The 23,732-nt window shown below is 42.1% G+C and overlaps 2 protein-coding genes and 2 long non-coding RNA genes across 14 annotated transcripts in view; 2 read left to right on the forward strand and 2 right to left on the reverse strand.

Annotated features, from left to right (window-relative positions):
• The window catches only part of LOC127529119 (uncharacterized), a 133,123-nt gene extending 126,593 nt beyond the window's left edge, over positions 1 to 6,530 (reverse strand). The window contains exon 1 of the long non-coding RNA XR_007935802.1: positions 5,642 to 6,530. This is a non-coding gene — a long non-coding RNA (uncharacterized LOC127529119). The remainder of the gene's footprint in view (positions 1 to 5,641) is intronic.
• The window catches only part of LOC114657229 (uncharacterized), a 454,729-nt gene that overhangs the window by 153,115 nt on the left and 277,882 nt on the right, over positions 1 to 23,732 (forward strand). For 2 of the 11 annotated variants that reach the window (XM_051931642.1, XM_051931638.1), the window contains exon 3: positions 2,033 to 2,600. The exons of 5 other annotated variants lie outside the window; for them this stretch is intronic. In XM_051931642.1, coding sequence (XP_051787602.1) covers positions 2,033 to 2,600 — 568 coding nt within the window. Of the gene's footprint in view, positions 1 to 2,032; positions 4,280 to 23,732 lie in introns of those variants that run through there. 4 more of the 11 variants (XR_007935800.1, XM_051931634.1, XM_051931640.1 and 1 more) reach the window with 4 other exon arrangements.
• Positions 1 to 23,732, reverse strand: part of LOC127529118 (uncharacterized) — a 430,004-nt gene that overhangs the window by 128,800 nt on the left and 277,472 nt on the right. The window lies entirely within an intron of this gene.
• LOC127529112 (uncharacterized) overlaps positions 1 to 23,732 on the forward strand; it is a 740,943-nt gene that overhangs the window by 17,410 nt on the left and 699,801 nt on the right. The gene's annotated exons all lie outside the window — the stretch shown is intronic.

Here is a 23,732-nt window from a genome sequence, read left to right on the forward strand (position 1 = left end):
TGTTGTCAAAGGTGACTGCATCCTGCCAGTGGACTTCAAATCTACTGGGATTATTGAACTAAACAAAAAATGGGGAGATGGCCTGCAGCAGTTTCTGGAAATGAAGCATCAGACAAAGATCAGTACCATGTCCACAATCACTAATTTTATCTCCAATGTCTCTTACTTCAATAAGTATCAAGGCCAGGTTTTTGGCACAACTGGAACTCTGGGCACTGATGCAGATATTGAGTTTCTGTCCAAACTCTACCCAAACCTTACCACTTGCCGTATCCCAACATTTAACAGAAGAAAGTTATTTGAAGTTCAAGGAGAGATGACAAACACTTCTGAGGATTGGAGAAGAAAAATATGTGCTACTGTTCAGGAACAGATCTCTCCCAGTTTAACTGGAAAAGGCAGAGCTGCTCTAGTGATCTGCGAGAGCATCAACAGAGCCATTGAAATTGAAAAGGCACTGAAACCTTTTGTGCGTGGCCAGCTGAACCTCTATATCCGCAGTGACAATGACAATGCAAAAATTTTAGATGCTGAGTTGGCACCTGGAGATGTGATTGTCGCCACTAATTTGGCTGGTAGAGGAACGGATATCAAAGTGTCTGGGGATGTCAATAGCAGTGGAGGACTCTTTGTGGTTCTCACCTTCCTTTCCCAGAATGCAAGAGTGGAACTTCAGGCTTTTGGCCGCACAGCTCGAAAAGGAAAGCCTGGCTCAGCTCAGCTGATTGTATGCACTAACCATATGCCAGAATACCTTGGTGAGGTCAACACTCTAGGGGCAGTGAAAAGGATCAGAGATCAAGTAGCAAAATCACGTGTGCTACACTACTTAGATGATGATATTCCAGAGATCTTCTTAAGAGAAGAGTTATTTTCCCAGTATTGCAAGATCTTACTTTCTGTGTACAATGAGATAGAAGATGTGGAGGATGAGAAGGCAACTGTAGCTGTTCTAAATGAGTACTGGGGAATATGGCTGCAACTCAAGTCTAAGCCAATACTGGAATTGAAGAGAGATGAGCTGCTGGCTTCCTTGGCTTCCGATATTGCTAAGGCCAAGCAACAGTGTAAAACAGAAGAATCTCCATGTTCTAGCATCTATCAGTACATCCGGTTTGGCAACAAAGAACTTTTTGATGAAAAATTTGAACTCAGCGCCCGGTTGTTCGAAAAAAGCATGGCTCTTGATCCGTCTTGGGCTTCTATTGCTTTTTACAGCCATGCCTACTGCACAATAAAGCTGTCAAAAGACAATTACTTAAACAAAGCAATGGAAGATTTGGAAAAATCAACAGAATCTCTGGCCAATTTCAAAGAGCAATGCGTGGTGACCCTACAGTTAGTTAAACTTGCTAGTAAATCCAAAGAGAGCGAAGAAACCACCAGATTCCAGAATCACATAATGTCAAAATGCCAAGTACTTGATTTCTTTAATAAAAACATTGAGGAAGCCATTAAGAAGTTGAAAGAGATCAAGGATAAGGGAAGAGATGCTATTGTGGAAGAAACTTCCATTTTTGCACTGGTCCCAGATGCACAGTCTGAAGTTCATCAAGAACTCTATGAGTTTTACAAACTGGGCCTGGTCAACATCTATACTGTTAAGGAAAAACCCAGGTTCTGTTGGGAGGGTCTGGTTGTCTTCCTCCTGGGAGTTTTACAGCTTGTTGCAGGAATTATTCTTACTGCTATAACCTGTGGCACACTTGCCAACATTGGTACGGCATTGATTAGTGAGGGAATATCAGATTGCATCAGTGGTGCCGAAGCCATGATAACTGGAGAATTCAGTTGGGCCTCATGGGCCATTGAGAAAGCAATTTCTGTTGGCCTGTCCTTGATCAGCTTTGGAATTGGCAAGGTTATTGCCAAAGGTGCTAAAGCAACAATGACGGCAATCAAAGCCATTGGTAAGAATTTGAAGTCTTTGCCCAAAGTACTCAGCAAACAGATCAAGACTGGGCTTAAGCAGGCTCTAAAGGATAATATAAAGAATGTTCTTAAATATGCTGGCAAAGAGATTGCAGTTGAGATCCTTAGTAAAACAGAGGATATAATTTTGGATAAAATTGTGGAAGAAATTAAAAATAAGGCCAAGGAAGCAGCAGTTGAATCAGTGCAGAAGAATATGAAACAGGAGCCCTTAAAGCCTCTGGCAGATACTGTGGTGCTGTCACATCTAAAGGACGGCATGCAAGTGAATGTCTTGTTGTCAGATACTAATAGTAAAGAGAAGGTGAAGAATATCTTTAAGGAAGTTGCCGATACAGTGCTGGAATCAGATAAGGAGGGTCTGGAGTGGCAGGAAAAACTGCATTCTTCAATGCTTAAGGTCCTTGGTAATGCTTCTGAAGAGTCTAAAGGAAAACTTAAAATTGCTCTGGGTATCATCCAAGCAACTTACATGACTGCTTTGGCTGCAGATGCCATAGCTTCAGTTATCACTATGTCTAATCAATTTAATGGAAAATACTGTAAGGATCTTGAGAAAATGATTCAGGAAAACAATATGGCAGGAAAAGCACAGAAAATAGTGTTAACCACAAATGAATCCATACTTTTAGATGGCTTTAAAGGGGAGCTGGCAGTTGAAGTTGCAGGTTCACTAGTGGATGTGCTTACTTTGGTTTTCCAGCAGAAGTTCTCCAACCATCTTGTGAAATTTGCTCAAAATAAAGTTAACGGTAAAATTAATAAATATCTTGAAGATAAGATAAAAGTAGATGCTGATACTTTTATAAAGTCTAAAGAAGTTTCCACTGGAAATGTAGTAGACTACAAGACAGATCTCACACCCACTGCAGTAAAAATGCAGAAGGCAGTAAAAGCCTATGCTGCTGATATTCAAACTACTAAAAGACCAGCCACTGTGGTGGATATTCGTGTGTTAGCTGAGGTCACAGGAAAGAGGATTGTTGTTCTGGCTGATAATAAAGGTGACATGAGGAAGATCCAAGCATTGAACCCCAAAACAAAAACCATCACTGGTACCATAAGTGTGATTTACCGACCCAAGAGTGAGCAGTACCCCAGTGGTCGTTATGATGTGTGCATTAAAGGGAAAGTTGTAACTGCACCTGGTGAAGGAAAGGTCTATACAGCTGTGGCCAAAGGGCTTGAGCCTGATGTGTCAGAAAGCAAGGTAACTGAAAAAGCCACAGAGCTTAAAGCACTGAGCTCCAAAACTTTAATGGAGAATGCGTCTCAGTGGAGTTTAGTTATTCAGCGTAAGAAGTGGGTCGATGATTTCAGAGGGGTTAGCATTAAACCTTAAAGCGTTGAGGCATTAGCTTAAGTAGGTTTTTCTGATCACAACTACAGTATATCAATTTAAGGCATTTATACATAATCAGTAATCTAATTCTTAACTCTTTCATTAGCATTATTCAAAAAGTAATTTTAAAAGCCAATTATATAGTTATAAAAATGGAATTGTTGTTTCTCATTTATCACAGTTTTTCTCATAAAGGGTAAAGAAATTTGAAATGACAATTCCAAATAATGATGGAGCATATTTTTAAGTGTTTATGATACAAATGGTCAATTTCTGAAACTGTGTTCCTAATTATTTTACTTTCTCTTAGATTCTTTGATTATAATTAATTGTTATAAGAGGTCACACTGAAGCTGAAGCTCAAGCTCTAAGGAAACCGCAATTATTTTGCTTTAACTACTATAATTTGGTTATTATTTGGTGATTCTGTACATAAACCTTCTACTTGTCTTATTGTCAGGTGTATTCTGCATTTGGAAGTATAAAAACTTTAACAAATTAACAAAACTTTAAAACATATCTTTCTCACATGCTTCTGCAAAGTCATCCTTGGTGTTTTTTGTATTATATATTATTCAGTAGTTTCTCTTCATTGGTTAAAATCAAATTAGGTATTGGCAATGAATTACATGATCGAAAAGACACTGAAAATAATTTTTATGAAATTTCTTATTAAGATCTGATTCACCAGCATACAGTATATAGTAGACTCTTTGCCCACAGTATTGTATGAAATATAGCGACTTTCTGTGTTACAAATCCTTTCAACCTCATTTAGATATTTCATTTTCCTTCAGCTGGTAGTCGTGAGTTTCATTATAGTGAGGTCACACAATGCTGCACTTCAAAGACATCAAAATTTCAGATTTAGGAATATTCCTTTTTTATCAGCATTATACCACTTCACTTTTGACTGCAAAGCTCATTTTCTTTTCTTATTTTACAGCCCATCTATAGAGAAACTTGTAACTGTAGAGTGCTATGTAACTCAACTATCAGACCAATGATTTTATTCACAATGCACAGAAACAAAAAAGAAAATAATTTAAACATAGCCTTCCCAATCTAATTGTTTGTCTCTCATTCCAAATAAAGCCAATTAATAAATTAATAAATGGTTATTTAATTTACCAACTTGCAGAAAAAATAGAAAGCTTAAATGGAATGTAATACGCTTCACATATTTGAAGACAACACGTTATTTAGCTCTGCAGAGGTGTTGTGTCATCCTGGAGCTGACCTTAAATTAGGTTTGCCACTCATGTTCTAACACTCTCTTTCTAAATTCCTGTATTTTTACATTTGTCTTTCTGACTTAGATTTTTGGTTTTCCTTTTTGCATTATTGTGTAGTGACATCCTACTTATTTATTGCCATATATTTGATGTTTTTACTGTTTCCTGCTATGTATTTATCTTTTCCCTTTTTTTGCAATAAAATCAATGTACATTTTACTGAGCACTGCTAGATTTTCGCATTACCATTTAAAAAAATCCAGATGTGGAATGTTTAGACCAGGAATTTACCACAAAGTGAAATATTTCTGTGTGTTAAGCTTGTAGTTCTTAAGGAAAGCTCTAAACATTCAAAGCTAAGAAAGTTGAAGTGAGTGACTCTGGTCTTCAATATCATCATTGGGCACATTTATGTAACAAACTAAAAGTCATTATAACAAAAAAAATCAGAAATATGGTAATTATATTCTATTATCTTTAATTAGAAGAAATCCAACTAATGCTTGATGTAATGGATGATTAACATTTCAGCAAAAAGCAGCATCTTCTCAGAGATCTCAGTTTTAAGAAGTAGAAGCCTGTTTATTTTGCTAATGAAAATATACAGTATGCTAAAAAAATATCCTCATTTTCTGTCATTAGCGTTTTTCAAAGGTGGCAAAATGCTTTTCATTTTTCTACTTTTCTTGCATTATTGCTGCCTATCATATGAACTATCCATCCATCCATCCATTTTCCAACCCGCTGAATCCGAACACAGGGTCACGGGGGTCTGCTGGAGCCAATCCCAGCCAACACAGGGCACAAGGCAGGAACCAATCCCGGGCAGGGTGCCAACCCACCGCAGGACACACACAAATACACCCACACACCAAGCACACACTAGGGCCAATTTAGAATCGCCAGTCCACCTAACCAGCATGTCTTTGGACTGTGGGAGGAAACAGGAGCGCCCGGAGGAAACCCACGCAGACACGGGGAGAACATGCAAACTCCACGCAGGGAGGACCTGGGAAGCGAACCCAGGTCCCCTGGTCTCCCAACTGCGAGGCAGCAGTGCTACCCACTGCGCCACCATGCCGCCCTCATATGAACTAACCTTTTTGTTTTTCTTTTGATTTCTGCTGTGCACCTGATGCTGTCAAGTTAGGCTCTGGTGGATTAGGCATATTTAGATAAGCAGATGAAAAGACGGATGGAAAAAACTTGCCAGAAAATGAAATACATTTCTGGTAGAGTTCAACTTGGAGGAATCCTAATTAAATTTTGAACATTTCTTAATAATCATGATGTATGTAATGTGTTGTTTAAAAAGGTACACAGTCAAGTTGACCATTCAATTTTGAAAACATTTGATTATAAGCAAAACACAGCAAATCTGTTTATCTTTATGAATTAATGAATGAATTAATGAATTGTATGATTTTGAATGATCTAAATAAATACCATTAAAAACATACATGTTGAAGTGCATTCTGTAATGCATAATATTGTAGCGATCCGGGTAAATAAGAACAGGAGCATTCACAGCTGTCAGGGCCTCTTCAATTTTATTTTGGTTGACTCGTTCCTATACAAAAATGGAGCACTCTCGTTGACTCCTCTGGAATCCTCTAACGTACGGCACACCTCTGGAACACAACAAAAACAAAACATCTCCTCCGAGGTGAGTCCTCCCCTTACAATTGTCCCTCAGACAAGGTTAGAAAACACTGCCTGCACGTTACACAGCCACCCCCTCAGCTTCTTGTCCCGAGGAAGCACAAAGTCCCTGAGATGGGCTGGCAGGCGTTGCTGTCGATGAGGTTGAGGTGTTCGCAGAGGTTAGTGGTGTGGACTTCTGCCTGTCTACGAATTTTGTGCAGTATCGAAGGAAGAGGCTAAACCTTGATTTACCTCTTGAGTAGAAGCTGGTGATGGTGATGATTCCATTTGTCTCTCCATGTCAGAGCATCGTCCACGATAAGGAGCCAAACGATCCTGGTGTAGGAATACGGAGGCAGTTGAACCCAGTACACAACCTCCCCCACCTTTTCCATAACCCAGCAGGGGCCTACCCAGGAGCTGTCCAATTTTGGGCAACGTCTTCTTGTTCATTTGAGTCCATAGACCCAAACCTGATTGCTCTCTTGAAAAGGTTGGCCTCAAGCTCTCAGATCATATTGTCACTTCTGACGAGTCCCTGCTACATGGAGGTGATCCCTAGCAAATGCATGAACATCCTCTAGGCAAATCTGTAGTTTGCGAACGTATTCAGAACCAGACACTCCAGCCATAGTATCAGGGGGTAGCCCAAATGCAAGTTCTGTGGGAGTTCTTAATTCTCTTCCCAACATTAGTAGGGCAGGTGTGCAGCCAGAAGACTCCTGCACTGTAGACCAAAAAGGCTAGGAGTACCAATGGCAGCTGCTGATCCCAGTGGTAAGATCCAACTGTGAAAATAGTCAATTGCTACCAAGACATAATGATTGCCCCTGAGTGAACATGGAAAAGGGCCAAGGGTATCAACAGCTACTCTCTCCATACTGTAGGTGCCCCCACCTAGTACTGTTGCAGCGGTGCTGTTGACTGCTCTATTGGACCTTTCCTGGCAGTACAAGCATCACATTGCTGACAATAATCCTCCACATCTCTCCGACTCCGGCTCCAGTAAAAAGCTTGGCGTAACCTCTTTAGTGTCTTCATGACCCCAAAATGCCCAGCAGCAGTCGTAATACCTCTTCTTGCATTAGGCACCACAACTTCCCACCTTCCTTCACGGGTTACAGGATTCAGCCACTTCTCTTCAGAACCCTCCTGTAGACAGACAAACTCCCCAATTGAGACCACAGACCTTTTACTACAGTGGAATCCACTGCAACCTTTGCCCAAGCAGGACATGCCTTCCTTTGGCAACTGGATGATCAGCTGCAATTCTGAATCAGCCTCTTGACTGCTCCTCCATTTCTCTTCACTTCCAGGTACAGTTAACTCTTGGCAACGTATGCTTGCAGACGTTGAACCACCTTCCACTCTGTTCTCTTGGTGGTCACAGTGTGTATACTCTTCCCCTAAGCTTGGTCTTAAGGACAGGGCATCCGCATTTCGATGTTTCTCTCCAGATCGATGTTCCACAGTGAAGTGGAATGCTTGAAGGTGCTCTAGCCACTGAACTATTTGGCCTTCAGGTTCCCTGAAAGAAAGCAACCATTGCAGGGCAGCATGATCTGTGCGAATCACAAAATTTAGGCCACACAGGTAATGCTGGAACCAAAAAGAGTTAATTCCTTTCGAGATGTCCGTTCGGAATCTCTGGCAGGACCCACGGTGGATGTATCTCCGACGAGGAAGAAGTATGATGTCCAGGTCGAAATACAGCACAGACAGCAGAGGCACAGACTGGAGAAGACGCAGTCAAAGAAGCTCAGCAGCTGGGTACTGGAGGAGACCAGTCGCAGGTTGGATAACAAGCAGGTTGGATAACAAGCAACAAAAGACTCCAAACAAACATTAACCAGGCGAATATCCTACCCAGCTGCTGAGTCCACATTGTAGGCGAGGAGGCCACAGGCAGCTCAGACGTCCAAAGAATAAGCCGGTAAGTTTCAAATGAAGGCTGAAGCTAAATGCATACACAGCATATACAGCCATGCAGAGATGTCAGCAAAATGGCAAAAAATACCATCAAAATCACTAGTCTAGCAAAATCACATAGTCTACTTACCAGCGAGCAGCAGCGACCAGTCCCGCCAGCGTTCACTCAAACCGGAAGTGAACGCGGAAGTGGCACCTGCTCAGGCTCTTGTGCTATTTGCAATGCCTCTTCAGTTGTACTTTGCTTGGAAAATTGTACCTGTTGCCTCACTAATTGGGGTGTGAGATCCTGGATGAAAGCCTCCTTGGCCAACTCCTCTTGGACTGCCCGATCAAAGTGAGGGTATCCTCTACTGACCAAAGACTGAATTTCTGCTTGAAACCTGCCCAGACTCTCTGTTGTGTCACGAGTTCGCTCCCCCAATTGTTGTCTGATGCCCAGAATGGATTCTACACAACTGAATCGTCGCTCCAATGCAGCTGCCAGGGTGACAATTTCAAGCAGATCCTCCTCTCCGAAGTCCATCAGAGCATTCAGGGCATCACCTTCTAGGGCAGCAGCCATCTACACCGCTTCTTCTTGTGGATCCCATCTATTGACCATGGCCACCATACGAAAGTGTCTATATTACAGTTCCCATGATCCTTTTCCATCCCAGTGGCCTGGTTTGAGTGTTGGTTTGCTTACCACATGCATCTGCAGCTTAGCCAAAGGCTGGAATGTTCTCCTTCCACTTGTTGCCACTTCTTTCTCTCTCGCTGTCTCTCTCTCTCTCATTTGCATAGTCTTCTAAATGATTTAGCAATGTTGAGTAACCACGGCAACTGCTTCTGCTAACGCAAACACCGTGTTAGTATCCTCTGACATGCAAACCAGCAGCTGTCCTACCCCATATTTTTCAGACCATTTCTGTGTAACTGCTATCCGTTCGAAGCTCCACCGAAACTCCTCCCACTGCATCGATATTGTAGAAGGTTGCCTTCCATGTTACGTTTTCCTCCCACATGACTATCACAAACCAATGCTGGCCCTACGTGCGTCTACCAAAGGATTCAACAAGTAAATTCTTGGTGTTGATGCTGACATCCGGAACACTCCACTTCCTTCTGTTAAAGAAACCAGCCCACTATCCTGCTCCATATTTATAGCAGCTGCCAAAATGACCTTTTTCTTACTTGCCGTCTGTACTCTTCTCTGGGTGCTGGCGTCAGGCTCGGACCTTCTCAAATCCCCACACAGTAACTTGCTTCCAGTCGGTCCTTCCAATTCCATCTCCCACTCCTGACAGCAATGTAGTGATCCGAGTAAATAAGAACAGGAGCACTCACATCTGTCAGGGTCTCTTCGATTTTGTTTTGGTTAACTTGTTCCTAGACAAAAATGAAGCACTCTCATTGAACACAACAAAAACAAAACATCCCTTCCGAGGTGAGTCCGCCCCTTACAATCACATGCCTCTGTTCCCCTCCATGTATCCTCAGTATTCATTCTACTCCTTCTCTTAGTATCCCATTGTGACTCAACCTCTCTTGTCCACCATTTCATTTCTCGATCACATTCCTGTAAAGCCCACTTCTCAGACTCTGTCATTTCAGGGCACCTTGTTCATTTCCTTTGCACCTTTTGACTGCCACCAATGTACCCCCATTACTCGCTGTGCAAACATCATTATTGCTAGACAATGGTTACTTGTAACCCTGAACTATACAAACAGGCTTGTCAAGCACAAGTATTAATCTATGCTTACTAAAACAGAAGCACAGCTGGCAATACAGCAACATCAACACAGTTTTAAAATCTGTTTTCATTATCAGGACTAATGCAGAAGTTAATCCTGTTTGGAAAAGTATTGAGGTTTTGGCTTATATCTTACATGCACTTTTGGTTACTTCAAATTCAGCAATGGAACTCCTCTTAGAAGGCAAAATGTTAATTATTGAGCAGGGAACAGTTTCGGGAAAATTACTTTGTGTCACAGATTATCATAGATGGTTGTGGGACTGAAGAATGCAGTTCTGGTTTTCAGTTTGAAGAAGAAGCCATATACAATGGAGTACTACTGACTAGTTACTGCTCCTCTGTGCTTTGATCCTCACTAAGCCTACTTGATTGTCACAAATCCTGAGGATACCCTGTCATTTGTTTCAAAGTCAAAAATAATAAATGTGGTATTAAGAGCTATAATTGGATTTGAGAAGTCTCAAGCATCATCTAAACTTATTACTCACTCCAACTGTAAATCCACACAGTAGGCTACACATCTTGGTTATATTTTCGTTCATTTGTTCGTTATTCATTTATTTATGGAACCTTCTTATTCTGTTCCAGGTCATAAGGGGTAGGAGCTAATCCAGTATTGGAACAATACTAGCAAAACAACAGCCAGCTATGATTGAAGATCCATGCCATCTCAGGGCACAGTGACATACACATCAAAAAGATCAGTTCAAAGTTGGAAATTAACTAAATCTGCTCATTTTTGGGGTGTAGGAGACCATGAACTTAAAAATAAACATTTTACAGGCAAATAGGGCATAATAAAAAATCCACAGAAAGTGATTGGACAAAGACTCAAACTCACAACTAAATAGCTGTGATGAGGTAAAATTTAAAAACTGAATCAATTTGTTACTTTATAATTTCGATCATATTGAGTACCTACTCATCCACTTATTTTTCAAGCCTGTTTTTGGATTACAGGTAGTCAGAATCTTTATCATTTGCATCAAACATAACATAAAAATCAACTTCCACAGGATGACAGTCTGAAGCAGGTCACACTCATGCACACACCAAGAGTGCTAATATAGGTTTGTCAATCAATCTATTTTATATGTCCTGAAGCAAAAAGACACAGGCAGAACGTAAAAAATCCATACAGATAGTGACCAGATATCAATCTGTAAATCCTAAAAACTAAAAGCTATTTCCACTTTTCTTGGTTATCTTCCTCCTCAGCAAAATTGGAGATCAACATCCCTAACCACAATGTTCACATTGGATCTACAACAACTATTAAAATGAAAACTGAAAGGAAGAAATGAGGAAATTTCATATTGTAAAATAAAGACAAAAACACTGTCAAAGGTTTGGGGGGATTCCCCATATATTGTATGTACCACAAGCAAAGGAAATTACATCTTCACAGACAGAGTTCAAACTGGAACTGACAAAAAAGGAAACGAAGGCAGTATATATAGTAGATTTGCAGGAAGTGATGTCATGGGTGAACGGCATTCTGGAACAGCAAGTGACGTTATGAAGTAGTGGGTTTTGAGGGTAGGAACTGGAAGTGATGTTACTGTGTGGATTCTTCAGTTGTTCTGCCAGGTGAGGGAAAAAAGAGTTAGAGGCCAGCGCTAACCCCTGGTTCAGTGGGTAACTGTATCTATTTGAGCCCGTAACTCTCTCCCAAACACACATGTGTGACATTATGTAATCTACATAGTTTCAGAGAAGAGCCAAAATTTCTTTGATCGAAATAAAATTAAGTTTTAAAAGTAATGACCTTATTTGAGTGCTATACGAGTATTTCTACACATAGTCAGCAATTACACAGGACTGAAATGTTGAAAATCTTATCACATTTTGAATTTTGTAGAGGAAAGTGCACAGAGGACTGGATGTCCCACCCAAGATGGATGATGTTACCTTTCCTGGATGGGACTATAAAATGTAAGTCTGCACATCAAGTTTGTATACTGTATCCATATGCAGTCTGGTAGCCTGGCTGGGTCCCACCAGGGGAAGCTACAGAGAATGGATTTCTTTATTCCAAGGAGCTTCCACCTAACCTGAAAATGTTTCTTCAGAGCAATATTGTGATTCCAAAAGTACTCTTGGGTCCAGCATAAAATGAGCCACCTCACCTTATCCAGGAGAGCCAGAATTTTATTGAGAGTGAGACTCACCTTGAGGGAACGGAGAAGAAAGAGAAAGAATTAATTTTTAAAAGAAATAAGAGAACTGCTTATTTGAAGAGCCTGTAAAAAAGGTATTCTGTAAATAAAATAATAATAAAAAAGTTTAATTGAATCCAGGACTGTGTATTGCAGTTGTATTGAGGGTCTGGGGTTTTGAGACACCTCATAGAGGTTAAAAACCAAATGAACAGTGCAACATTTAAATGAATGAGGAGACAACATTGTTGATAAGGAATAGGCTTAAATATTACCACATATGATTATGACAAGGATATTGCTATTAGTATTGGAAATAGACATTATTTGTCTCTTCTCCAATGCTGGTTAGACTTAGCTTATTTCATGAACATATATTGTGTGTTCATTTCATTAATATTAATTAAGTGCAATAGTAAAATCTGGATTGTCGTCTGCATATTGATCTGACAAAATTATACACCGAATGTCCTTCCTGATGTAACCCTCCCTATTTAAAGGCTGTTGGTCCAGATAGCATACTTGTTGAAACATGGAGGTGTTTAGGAGAGATGGTAAGTGAAGTTTTTAACCAGATTGTTTAATACAACCTTGGAAAGAGAGAGGATGCCTGAGGAGTGGGGAAGAGTACTGGTACAGATTTTTAAGAATAAGGGTGATGTGCAGAACTATAGTAACTACAGAAGGATAAAATTGATTAGCCTGAAATGATGGGAAAGAATAGTGGATGCTAGCTTAAGAAGTGAAGTGATGATTAGCGAGCAGCAGTATGGTTTCATGCCAGGAAAGAGAACTACAAATGTGATGTTTCCTCTAAGGGTAATGATGGAGAAGTTCTGGTCAGCTTCATCCTCCTTACTAGGGATTAGGATATGGTGAAATATACACACCAGTTTAATGAATGTACTGTTTAACAAAGTGGTCCTTCAAACCAGAAACCTGTGTATACCAGTATCCATGGCAGCATCCAGAGAGACATGGGAGGAACCACTAACAAGTAACTTCCATCCAAGCCACACCCACCAAGTCCCAGGACATCTACATACTCAGTTACAATCCCAGGGATTATTATGGAACAGCTGAATTTAGGGAATTAGAGGATACCAAATGGCAATGTATGCAGGAAAGATGGAAGGAAATATGCCTATGGATGAAGGAGTTTCAGGAAATGATGGATTCTGCATTAACTTCTACCAGGGCATTATATCCAAAAGGACAGTCCATCGATCAACAAGCAGGGACCTTTCCACCTATGAACTGCCCACAATCACAATCTTGCATTCAGCATAATTCCAGCTTGCCTTTGCTTGAACCCAGAAGTCCTCATTCACAGCTACCTGCCCCTGTCCGTGAGTCAGTTGAAGAGTAATCACAATGCCTCTCAAACGTGATGACCTCTCTCAAACAAGGTTCTACAAGTGTGCATTACCAGTCCATCAGGGAGTCATTTCTTCACCAGCCAAAATTTGAGTCTTACTGTATCCCTCCTTTAGCCCCAATGAAATAGCCACAATTACAGCAGCCTTTATACTCTATACCTCATCTAGAACTTATATGATTCTGTCCTCCACACAGTACCCACAACAGGTATCAGAGCCTCCACAAGTATAAGGTGAAGTTAAGGCATTTAATCAGCTTGTACTGGATCCTAATTTACAAAACTTAGGCAAATGGCCATTGTGTCTTTATTTGGCATTCCTAAACTCAAACTCCTTACATTCAGCTCAGGTAAAGAGACTGGCATTGTCTTATTGAAAACAGGATTAAACAGCCTTCTGGGAAATCATCCTCACCTTACAGAAGACTACAAATATCAGGTATTGCTTGATCAGTACAGTACAGTATCAGAAGCGGATTTACTCCTGACCAGCTTAATTTGGCATAGCAATCATGCCCTCTAGAATCCCTTCAAAGAATGTATAAGTACCTTAGGGCAATTCCCCTTAAATCATATACTAAAATTCAACCAATGGTTCTAATTGGGTCTGACCATCCGCACCAAATTAAGCCCATTAAGTCAATGCGCCAAGTACCCACAGAGGGAGCTATTGCTGTATATATCCCATTGGGCTGGACTTTACAAGGCCCAGCTGAATTCCTCCAGCAGCCTTATGGTGAGGTTTCATGTTTGCAGAGTTCAATTCAGCAGCCTATTCATGACCTCATTCATCATGTAGAAAGTCTTTGGCAACTAGACACCCTTCCGTTCTGTCAGGAGAAAGATGTGATTAGGTCTAAACAAGAAAGAGAAGCTATAGAGATACTTGAAACTAAAAGTTAATGGAGTACAGAGGTATGCCACACCTATGTTATGGAAGAAAACCATTCCCCTCCTTCATGCACCTCCATCAGCAGTAATAAGCCTTTTCAGAAGTACTGAACGACGGCTAACAGCAGTTCCTGAGAGAGCTAGTGAATATAATAAAGAGATTAAAAACAAATTGAATTCTGGATATGTTTTGAAGATTACCAGCTTAGTTGCAAGTGAATTTTCCAATTCTTGGTATACTCCTCACCATCTTGTTCACCACAATAATAAGGCCAGACTGGTATTTAATTGTTCATTTATCTACCAGAGTAAATCACTCAACAATAGTCTGATCCCAGGTCCATCTCTGAGTCTATCGCTTCTTGGAATTATTCTGAGGTTCCAAGAATACCCAGTAGCTGTCAGTGGAGACATTCATGCCATGTCATTCATGACATGACAAGCCAGTATTATGGTTCCTCTGGAGAGAAATGGAGGTAGGTAGCTGTCCAGACCTATATGAGTGGCACGTCTTATCTTTCAGCACAACCTGCAGCTCAAGCTGTACAATTTTTGCTCTGCACAAGCACGTCAGAGAGCATGCTGAAGGAAATGAAGCAGTTGTGGACTCTATACATAGGCATACTACGTTGATAACTGCCTCTAGTCATTTCAGTCTCCTGTCCAGGCCGAGCAGTTTATTGATCACTGTTGGGTGCTGCTGGCAGAAGGTGAGTTCGATATCAGGCAGTGGGCTAGTAACATACCAGATATGATCACTCACTTGCCCCGAGATACAAGGTCAGAATCATGTGAGCTCTGGCTTGCCTTCAACAATGTATACCCGGAAGAATAAACCTTAGGATTATGTTGGGATTGTTCCACAGCCACATTGGGTTAATTATTTAAGTCTATTCATCTATACTAATAAAAGGCAAAGCCCTCACTGACTGACTGACTCACTCACTCACTCACTCATCACTAATTCTCCAACTTCTCATGTAGGTGGAAGGCTGAAATTTGGCAGGCTCATTCCTTACAGCTTACTTACAAAAGTTAGGCAGGTTTCATTTCGAAATTCAAAGCGTAACGGTCATAACTGGAACTTCTTTTTTGTCCATATACAGTAATGGACTGCAGCTCGCTGGCCGTGGGAGGCGGGGTTGCGGGGGTTGCGTATCGCGTCATCACGCCTCACACGTAATCACGTGAACTGACTGTGAAGGAGAAAGGCGGACAGGCTGTGTAAAGGCAGCTTCACAAAAAAACAGATCCTAAACAAATTGTTATTGGAATATTTTCCCTCAATTTAAAAAGGTTTTCTTTTCTTCTTAATTAAAAGCTGACGTCCGAGGTTCGATTCCCGTAAGCGAGTGCAGTGAGTGTGTACGCCTGATGAGCCAAGAATTAGGGCGAAACACGTGTCGCGTACTCTTTGCATTATTTGACAGTAAACTATTTTCAACCATTCTATGATCTGCTTCTCACAACTGAAGGCACCATGGCTGATGTTAGCTGACTTGCTGGCCAACCACAAGCGTTACCTGGTAGGTAACCACCCATACAATCAGATTGTGATTCAGACCACGAATGCCGTGAATGTAATTACCCCGATCTACATGCTAGAGAAAACCTCAATGAAGAAGAAACAGTGTGTAAGCATACATATTAACACATGTGCAATTAAACGTGTGCATTTACAGGGTGATTTCTCAGGCTTAAAAGCTCGCCTTTTATTAAAAAGGTAAATGCAAACTGTTTTCATTCTGAAGGGCACAAACCACGTTGGATTTCAGCCGTTAAATGCGCAAAAATGTCGGTACACCAGATAAATAAGCGCAACATATTATCAGTTGTATTGAATGCTTACAATACATATAGAAATGTGTTAATCGTTAACTAATAGTATGGGATGGTGTTTTTCGACTCGCGCCTTGATTTAAACAAATCCATGTTTTGGTGGGTTTGCGTAGCTTATTGTCAATATCTTTACACCTGTTTTTAAGACTTATTGACTGAAACGGGCTTTCACGAAAAAAGTTAGGGCTTTGCTACAGGATACACCCTCCACAAGTTAAGGAAGTAAAAATAAAGGTATATATTTCTGTTTTATTTAAACCTTTTAAGTTCATATCAATAGCCCCATTTGGCTGTTTTAGTTTTTTTTTTCTTTCTTCAGTAATATTTAATCTCCTTAAAGAAAAACAACATATGCATTTTACTTTTTTTGTATCTCTTTAGTAATATTTTAGTGTTAAAGGATAACCAGTATTTAAACCTTTTATGTTACTTTATAAAGTTATTTTACACAATGTTGAAAAATTAATAAGAAAGCTGCATATTTTGGCAGCTGCTGCTTTAATTTTCAATGAAATGAAAAAAGCTCTCCAAGAGAAAACCTCAATGAAGAAAAAACAGTTTGCACTATCTAAAAAGGAGAAACCCTCATTTATAAAGGTTTGCTGCAGATGACTTAACTGAAAATAAATGAATAGTTCCTATGTGTATAATACATATTTATCTATTTGACTTATGCCTTTATTCCAGCAACTTGTAACATCTGAGGTACAATTTGTTACATTACTTTTGTTTTTTGCAGCACAGGCAGGTGAAGTGACTTCCTCAGGGCACACAGTGGTATCAGTACCAGGATTTGAACTGACAAGCTCCGGGTTTGCTGAAATATTACTGAAGAAAGAAAAAAAACGAAAACGGGCAAATGGGGCTATGCATACAAATGTCCATCCATCCATTATCCAACCCGCTATATCCTAAATACAGGAGCCAATCCATGCCAACACAGGGCACAAGGCAGGAAACAAACCCCCGGGGGAGGTGCCAGCCCAACGCAGGGCGCACACACCCATACACACCCACACACCAGGGACAATTTAGAATCGCCAATGCACCTAACCTGCATGTCATTGGACTGTGGGAGGAAACCGGAGTACCCGGAGGAAACCCAGACAGACACGGAGAGAACATTCAAACTCCACACAGGGAAGCGAACCCGGGTCTCCTAGCTGGCACCTTTCACTGCGCCACCATACCGCCCGCATACAAACTTAAAAGGTTGAAATAAAACAGAAATATATACCTTTATTTTTACTTCCTTAACTTGTGGAGGGTGTATCCTGTAGCAAAGCTCTAAGTTTTTTCATGAAAGCCCCTTTCACTCAATAAGCCTTAAAAACAGGTGTAAAGCTAAACTTGCAGCACCACTATTCAATTACACTCGCCTAACGCCTCTCCTAAGGGGACATACTGTGGGATCTAGGCATCAGTCAAAGTACCAATCACAGGCCCGATTAGAAAGCGGGAAGCTGTGATTTGTCGTCTCCCTCCCATGTAACAATCACAGCCCGTGTTACAACGCACTGTTTATGTATGTGTTGTGATGGACGACCGGCTACAGACTCCGGTCGCCACCCCCAGGCCGCCAGGAAGAGCCCTCCAGACAGCATGATGGTGCCCCGAGTTCCAGCAGGGCCTCATGGACTTTGTAGTTTGTATACACAGCCCTGCTGGATACCTTGGGGGCCACCTGGAGTCGCTGTAGGGGGGCTAGTGGGCTCTTATGTGCCCTATAACCCGGGAGTGCGTCATCATCACATGTCAGGAAGGAACGACGTGCTCCCGGGCTGAAGAAAGGACTGTTTACCCTGACCCAGAGGGAATAAGGACTTGTGGGTTTGGCCAGGAACCACTTCTGGGTCAGGGGATATAAAAGGACTGTGAGAAAGCCCAGACACTGAGCTGAGCTGGGAGGTAGGGTGGCAAGTGTCTGGGTGAGGAGGAGAGAGAATTGTGTTTATTATTGAGAGTGTGTTGTTTATGAGTGTGGAGTGGAGGGTGCTTTGTGCACGGGAGTACAAAATAAAGAAGTATTGTACTTTTATCCAGTGTCTGGAGTGGTACCTAAGGGTTCAAGAGGTGGCTCCACGCCTCAACTGCGACAGTGTATATGTATATATGTATATGTGTGTGTGTATGTATGTGTGTATATGTATGTGTATATATATGTGTTGATATGTGTATATATATATGTATATATATGTGGATGTGTATATGTATATATATATATATATATATATATATATATATACTAGCAAAATACCCGTGCTTTGCAGCGGAGAAGTAGTGTGTTAAAGAGGTTATGAAAAAGTAAAGGAAACATTTTAAAAATAACGTAACATGATTGTCAATGTAATTGTGTTGTCATTGTTATGAGTGTTGCTGTCATATACATATACATATACACATATACACACACATATACACACATATACAGATATATTATATATACATATACACATATATTTTTTATATATATATTTTTTATATATATATATATATATATATATATATATATATATATATATATATATATATACATACATACATACATACATACATACATAATATGTATGTATGTATGTATGTATATATATATATATATATATATATATATATATATATATATATACAGTATATATATATATATATATATATACACATACATACATACATATACACACATAGATGCACTTACAATAACATAGAAATCAATATAAACAACATTAACATCATTATCATATGAGAATATGAAGTAATATATAAGACGCACATTTCATATAAATATAAATTATTAAACAGTAAAATCTTCTTCTGTAATTTGCTACCGTGGCTATTCGTTTGTCTGTCCAGGATTTTAAATCACCTGTAGCTCGCAAACCGTTTCACCTGTTGACTTGAAATCTGGTACACATATAGTACGTCACGTCTACTATTCGCTTTATGGGTGATGATTGTATTACTTTTTTAATCTTTATTTTATTTTATTGTAGAATCAACTCCTATATGCGCACACCAGGGCGGCCGTGGGCGGATGCGTATGGTGTATTCACTCCATGTTATCGTGCATTGCGCTGTCACTGGTATTTTGATAAAAGAATTTTAACAACATATAAGAAGCGTATAAATTATTAAACAGTAAAACATTAACATTTAAGAAGTAAAGTTACATTAAGCACTACTGCAGTGCCTTCGGGTATACCTCATTTTTTGTTTGCCCATTACATGCTTTAAATGTAGAAATGTTTTGGTGTACCTACCCGAGAACACGCTACATATAACCGAGCGTGGGAGAAGCATGGATTTTAAACACGCGTTGAGTTCATCTGCTGGTCTCCCTCGTGGAATAACTGGTAATGTTTGACTAAAATCTACAGCGAGTAAAACGACATTACCTCGTTTTTTTTTTTTACGATCTCTGAGATCTTGCTTTTTTCGGTTCAAGGCTTCATAAGCTCTTTTATGTTCCATGGTGTACTTAATAAGTACTAATTATCCCAAACCATCATCTTTGAATGTTGCAAGACTTTCGCCTTGTATGTAGATCGGGGTAATTACATTCATTGCATTCCTAGTCTGAATCACAATGTGATTGTATGGGTGGTTACCTGGCACTGTAGGGTTGCCACCCGTCCTTTAAAATACGGAATCGTGCCGCGTTTGAGAATGAAATTGCGCGTCCCGTTTTGAATCAATACTGGACGGGATTTATCCCGTATTTTTTTTATCATTTTTTTTTTAAAGCAGCGTCTCATGCAAATCATCCCACACGCATTTTATGAAGATGCCTCCTTTCCTACTTTTGATTGGGTAATACTTGATGTCATCGTTAGTTTGATTGGTGTTTTTAACTTTAAAATACGGAATCGTGCCGCGTTTGAGAATGAAATTGCGCGTCCCGTTTTGAATCAATACTGGACGGGATTTATCCCGTATTTTTTTTTATCATTTTTTTTTTAAAGCAGCGTCTCATGCAAATCATCCCACACGCATTTTATGAAGATGCCTCCTTTCCTACTTTTGATTGGGTAATACTTGATGTCATCGTTAGTTTGATTGGTGTTTTTAACTGTCCAGTGAGTAGGGCGTGTCTTTCAACCGTAAGCAGATTTTTTGCACTGGTATCACTGACCTCGACGACGGCGACGTTATACGTCAAAAATAAATTACGATAAATGACGATTTTAGCGATACTTTATTACGACGGCAGCTACATAGACACGATCAAATAAAAACAAAAAAATCAAATAATCATTCTACATTTTCAAAACGTCGAAAAAACGACGGAATGAAAAAAAGGCCCACCCGACGACCCACCCATTCCATTTTTATATATATAGATATGCATGTTGTGAAAGGCACTACATAGCGCCCGACCCAGCACAGACTAACGCAGAGGCATGTACTTAAATAAACAGACTTTTATTTCTCTTCAGCCGTGGGGCACGCTTTCCCCGTGTCCCACAGGCCCAACACAGTCCCAAAACACTCACAGTAATCACAACAACCCTTCTTCTGGCACCACCACTCCTCCTCAGGCTTAGTCCTCCTCCTCCCGACTCTGGCTCTCTAGTGGTGGTGGCTGACCCTTTTTATAACCCACCCGGAAGCGTTCCATGTGATTGACCACCTGGTCCTAATTAGACTTCCTGGTGGGGCTGTAGATTCGTCCAGCCAGGCTGTTGGAAGGAGACAGCCCCACCCTAGCGGCCACCCCGGGCTCCAGCCAAGCCGTGGAGGACTCCATCTCCCATGGAGCCCTGCGGGAGGTTGGGAAATAAGTGTCAGGCACTAAACGCCCTGGGGGAGGTACTGAGCGGTCCATGGCTGCTCCCCCGGAACATACACAGCAGGGGCGTCCCAGCCGGGCATGGGACCCGGCTGTTCGTCACAATGTATATCTATATATATGAAATTCAATGTTTATTTGTATGTCTGTACTACTGTCCGCTTTTCAAGAGGGAACTACTTAACGGATTTAGATCGGGTTTTTTTTATAATTTGCTTGACGATTCCAGTCGATTTTGTGGCTTCTTTCATTGCACTAAGTATCATAGTTCAGTTGCAGCACGATTTATTCGCGCAAAACTAAGAGACAGGCTTTGGACTGAGGGGAGGGTGAGGCGGGACCTCAGGAGAAGGTAGCCAGGCAGGGCCATCCACATTCACACACTCCATTCGAGTCGCTGTACCTCTCACCACGTGTTAAAGCGTGCCTTGCCTCCACTTAGCTAACAATGCCTGTTTGTTCAGCTGACATTATTATCTAGAGATTGTTAAAGAGAAACATTTGACGTTTTTGAGAGAGAGATCACAGCTACGTTTGTTTTAGAAGGTACCTGCTCATTGGCAGAGATATCACGGTCATGTGCTCTTCTCCCCGTCAGACCTTAATATGATCAGATACAGTGGCAATATTTCATGTTGGAGCGTACCTATCTTCCACCTGGCCAGAGATACCTTGACAACTTTTTACATTTTTAGCAAAGAGGTCACAGCCACATTCTCGCCCATGATAGCAAAACCAAAAATATTGTGTATCAAGAGGCCCTCAGATATGAAAGCTATCAATTTAAATTCTTCTCAATACAAATTATCCATCCATCCATCCATCCATCCATCCATCCATCCATCCATCCATCCATCCATCCATCCATCCATCCATCCATCCATTGTCTCCCGCTTATCCGAGGTCGGGTCGCTTGAGTAGAGATGTCCAGACTTCCCTCTCCCCGGCCACTTCTTCTAGCTCTTCCGGGAGAATCCCAAGGTGTTCCCAGGCCAGTCGAGAGACATAGTCCTTCCAGCGTGTCCTGGGTCTTCCCCGGGGCCTCCTCCCGGTTAGACGTGCCCGGAACACCTCACCAGGGAGGCGTCCAGGAGGCATCCTGATCAGATGCCCGAGCCACCTCATCTGACTCCTCTCGATGCGGAGGAGCAGCGGCTCTACTCTAAGCCCCTCCCGGATGACTGAGCTTCTCACCCTATCTTTAAGGGAAAGCCCAGACACCCTGCGGAGGAAACTTATTTCAGCTGCTTGTATTCGCGATCTCGTTCTTTCGGTCACTACCCATAGGTCATGACCATAGGTGAGGGTAGGAACATAGATCGACTGGTAAAATGAGTGCTTCGCCTTGCGGCTCAGCTCCTTTTTCACCACGACAGACCGATGCAGCGCCCGCATTACTGCGGATGCCGCACTGATCCGCCTGTCGATCTCACGCTCCATTCCTCCCCTCACTCATGAACAAGACCCCGAGATACTTGAACTCCTCCACTTGGGGCAGGATCTCGCTACCAACCCTAAGAGGGCACTCCACCCTTTTCCGGCTGAGGACCATGGTCTCGGATTTGGAGGTTGCCTCAGCAACCACCAAAGCCGCATTCCGCTTGGCCTGCCGGTACCTATCAGCTACCTCCAGGGTCCCACAGGACAAAAGGGACCGGTAGGACTCCTTCTTCAGCTTGACGGCATCCTTCACCGCCGGTGTCCACCAACGGGTTTGGGGATTGCCGCCACGACAGGCACCGACCACCTTACGGCCACAGCTCCGGTCAGCTGCCTCAACAATAGAGGCACGGAACATGGCCCATTCGGACTTAATGTCCCCCACCTCCCTCGGGATGTGGTCGAAGTTCTGCCGGAGGTGGGAGTTGAAGCTACTTCTGACAGGGGGCTCTGCCAGACGTTCCCAGCAGACCCTCACAACACGTTTGGGCCTACCACGCCTGACCGGCATCCTCCCCCACCATCGAAGCCAACTCACCACCAGGTGGTGATCAATTGACAGCTCCGCCCCTCTCTTCACCCGAGTGTCCAAGACATGTGGCCGCAAGTCCGACGACACGACCACAAAGTCGATCATCGAACTGAGGCCTAGGGTGTCCTGGTGCCAAGTGCACATATGAACACCTCTATGCTTGAACATGGTTTTCGTTATGGACAATCCGTGACGAGCACAGAAGTCCAATAACAAAACACCGCTCAGGTTCAGATCGGGGGGGCCATTCCTCCCAATCACGCCCTTCCAGGTCTCACTGTCATTGCCCACGTGAGCATTGAAGTCTCCCAGCAGAACGAGGTAGTCCCCAGAAGGTATGCCGTCTAGCACCCCCTCCAGGGACTCCAAATAGGGTGGGTACTCCGAACTGCTGTTCGGTGCATACGCTCAAACAACAGTTAGGACCCGTCCCCCTCCAGAAGGCGAAGGGAGGCTACCCTCTTGTCCACCGGGGTAAACCCCAATGTACAGGCTCCAAGTCGGGGGGCGATAAGTATACCCACACCCGCTCGGCGCCTCTCACCGGGGGCAACTCCAGAGTGGTACAGAGTCCAGCCCCTCTCAAGGAGATTGGTTCCAGAGTCCAAGCTGTGTGTCGAGGTGAGTCCGACTATATCTAGCCGGAACCTCTCAACTTCGTGCACTAGCTCAGGCTCCTTCCCCTTCAGAGAGGTGACATTCCACATCCCAAGAGCCAGCTTCTGTAGCCGAGGATCGGACCGCCAAGGTCCCCGCCTTCGGCCACCACCCAACTCACACTGCACCTGACCTCCTTGGCCTCTCCCATAGGTGGTGAGCCCATGGGAAGGGGGACCCACGTTGCCTCTTCGGGCTGTGCCCGGCCAAGCCGCATGGGTGCAGGCCCA

The sequence above is a fragment of the Erpetoichthys calabaricus genome, chromosome 9 (assembly GCF_900747795.2).
Source record: "Erpetoichthys calabaricus chromosome 9, fErpCal1.3, whole genome shotgun sequence".
NCBI lineage: Eukaryota > Metazoa > Chordata > Cladistia > Polypteriformes > Polypteridae > Erpetoichthys > Erpetoichthys calabaricus.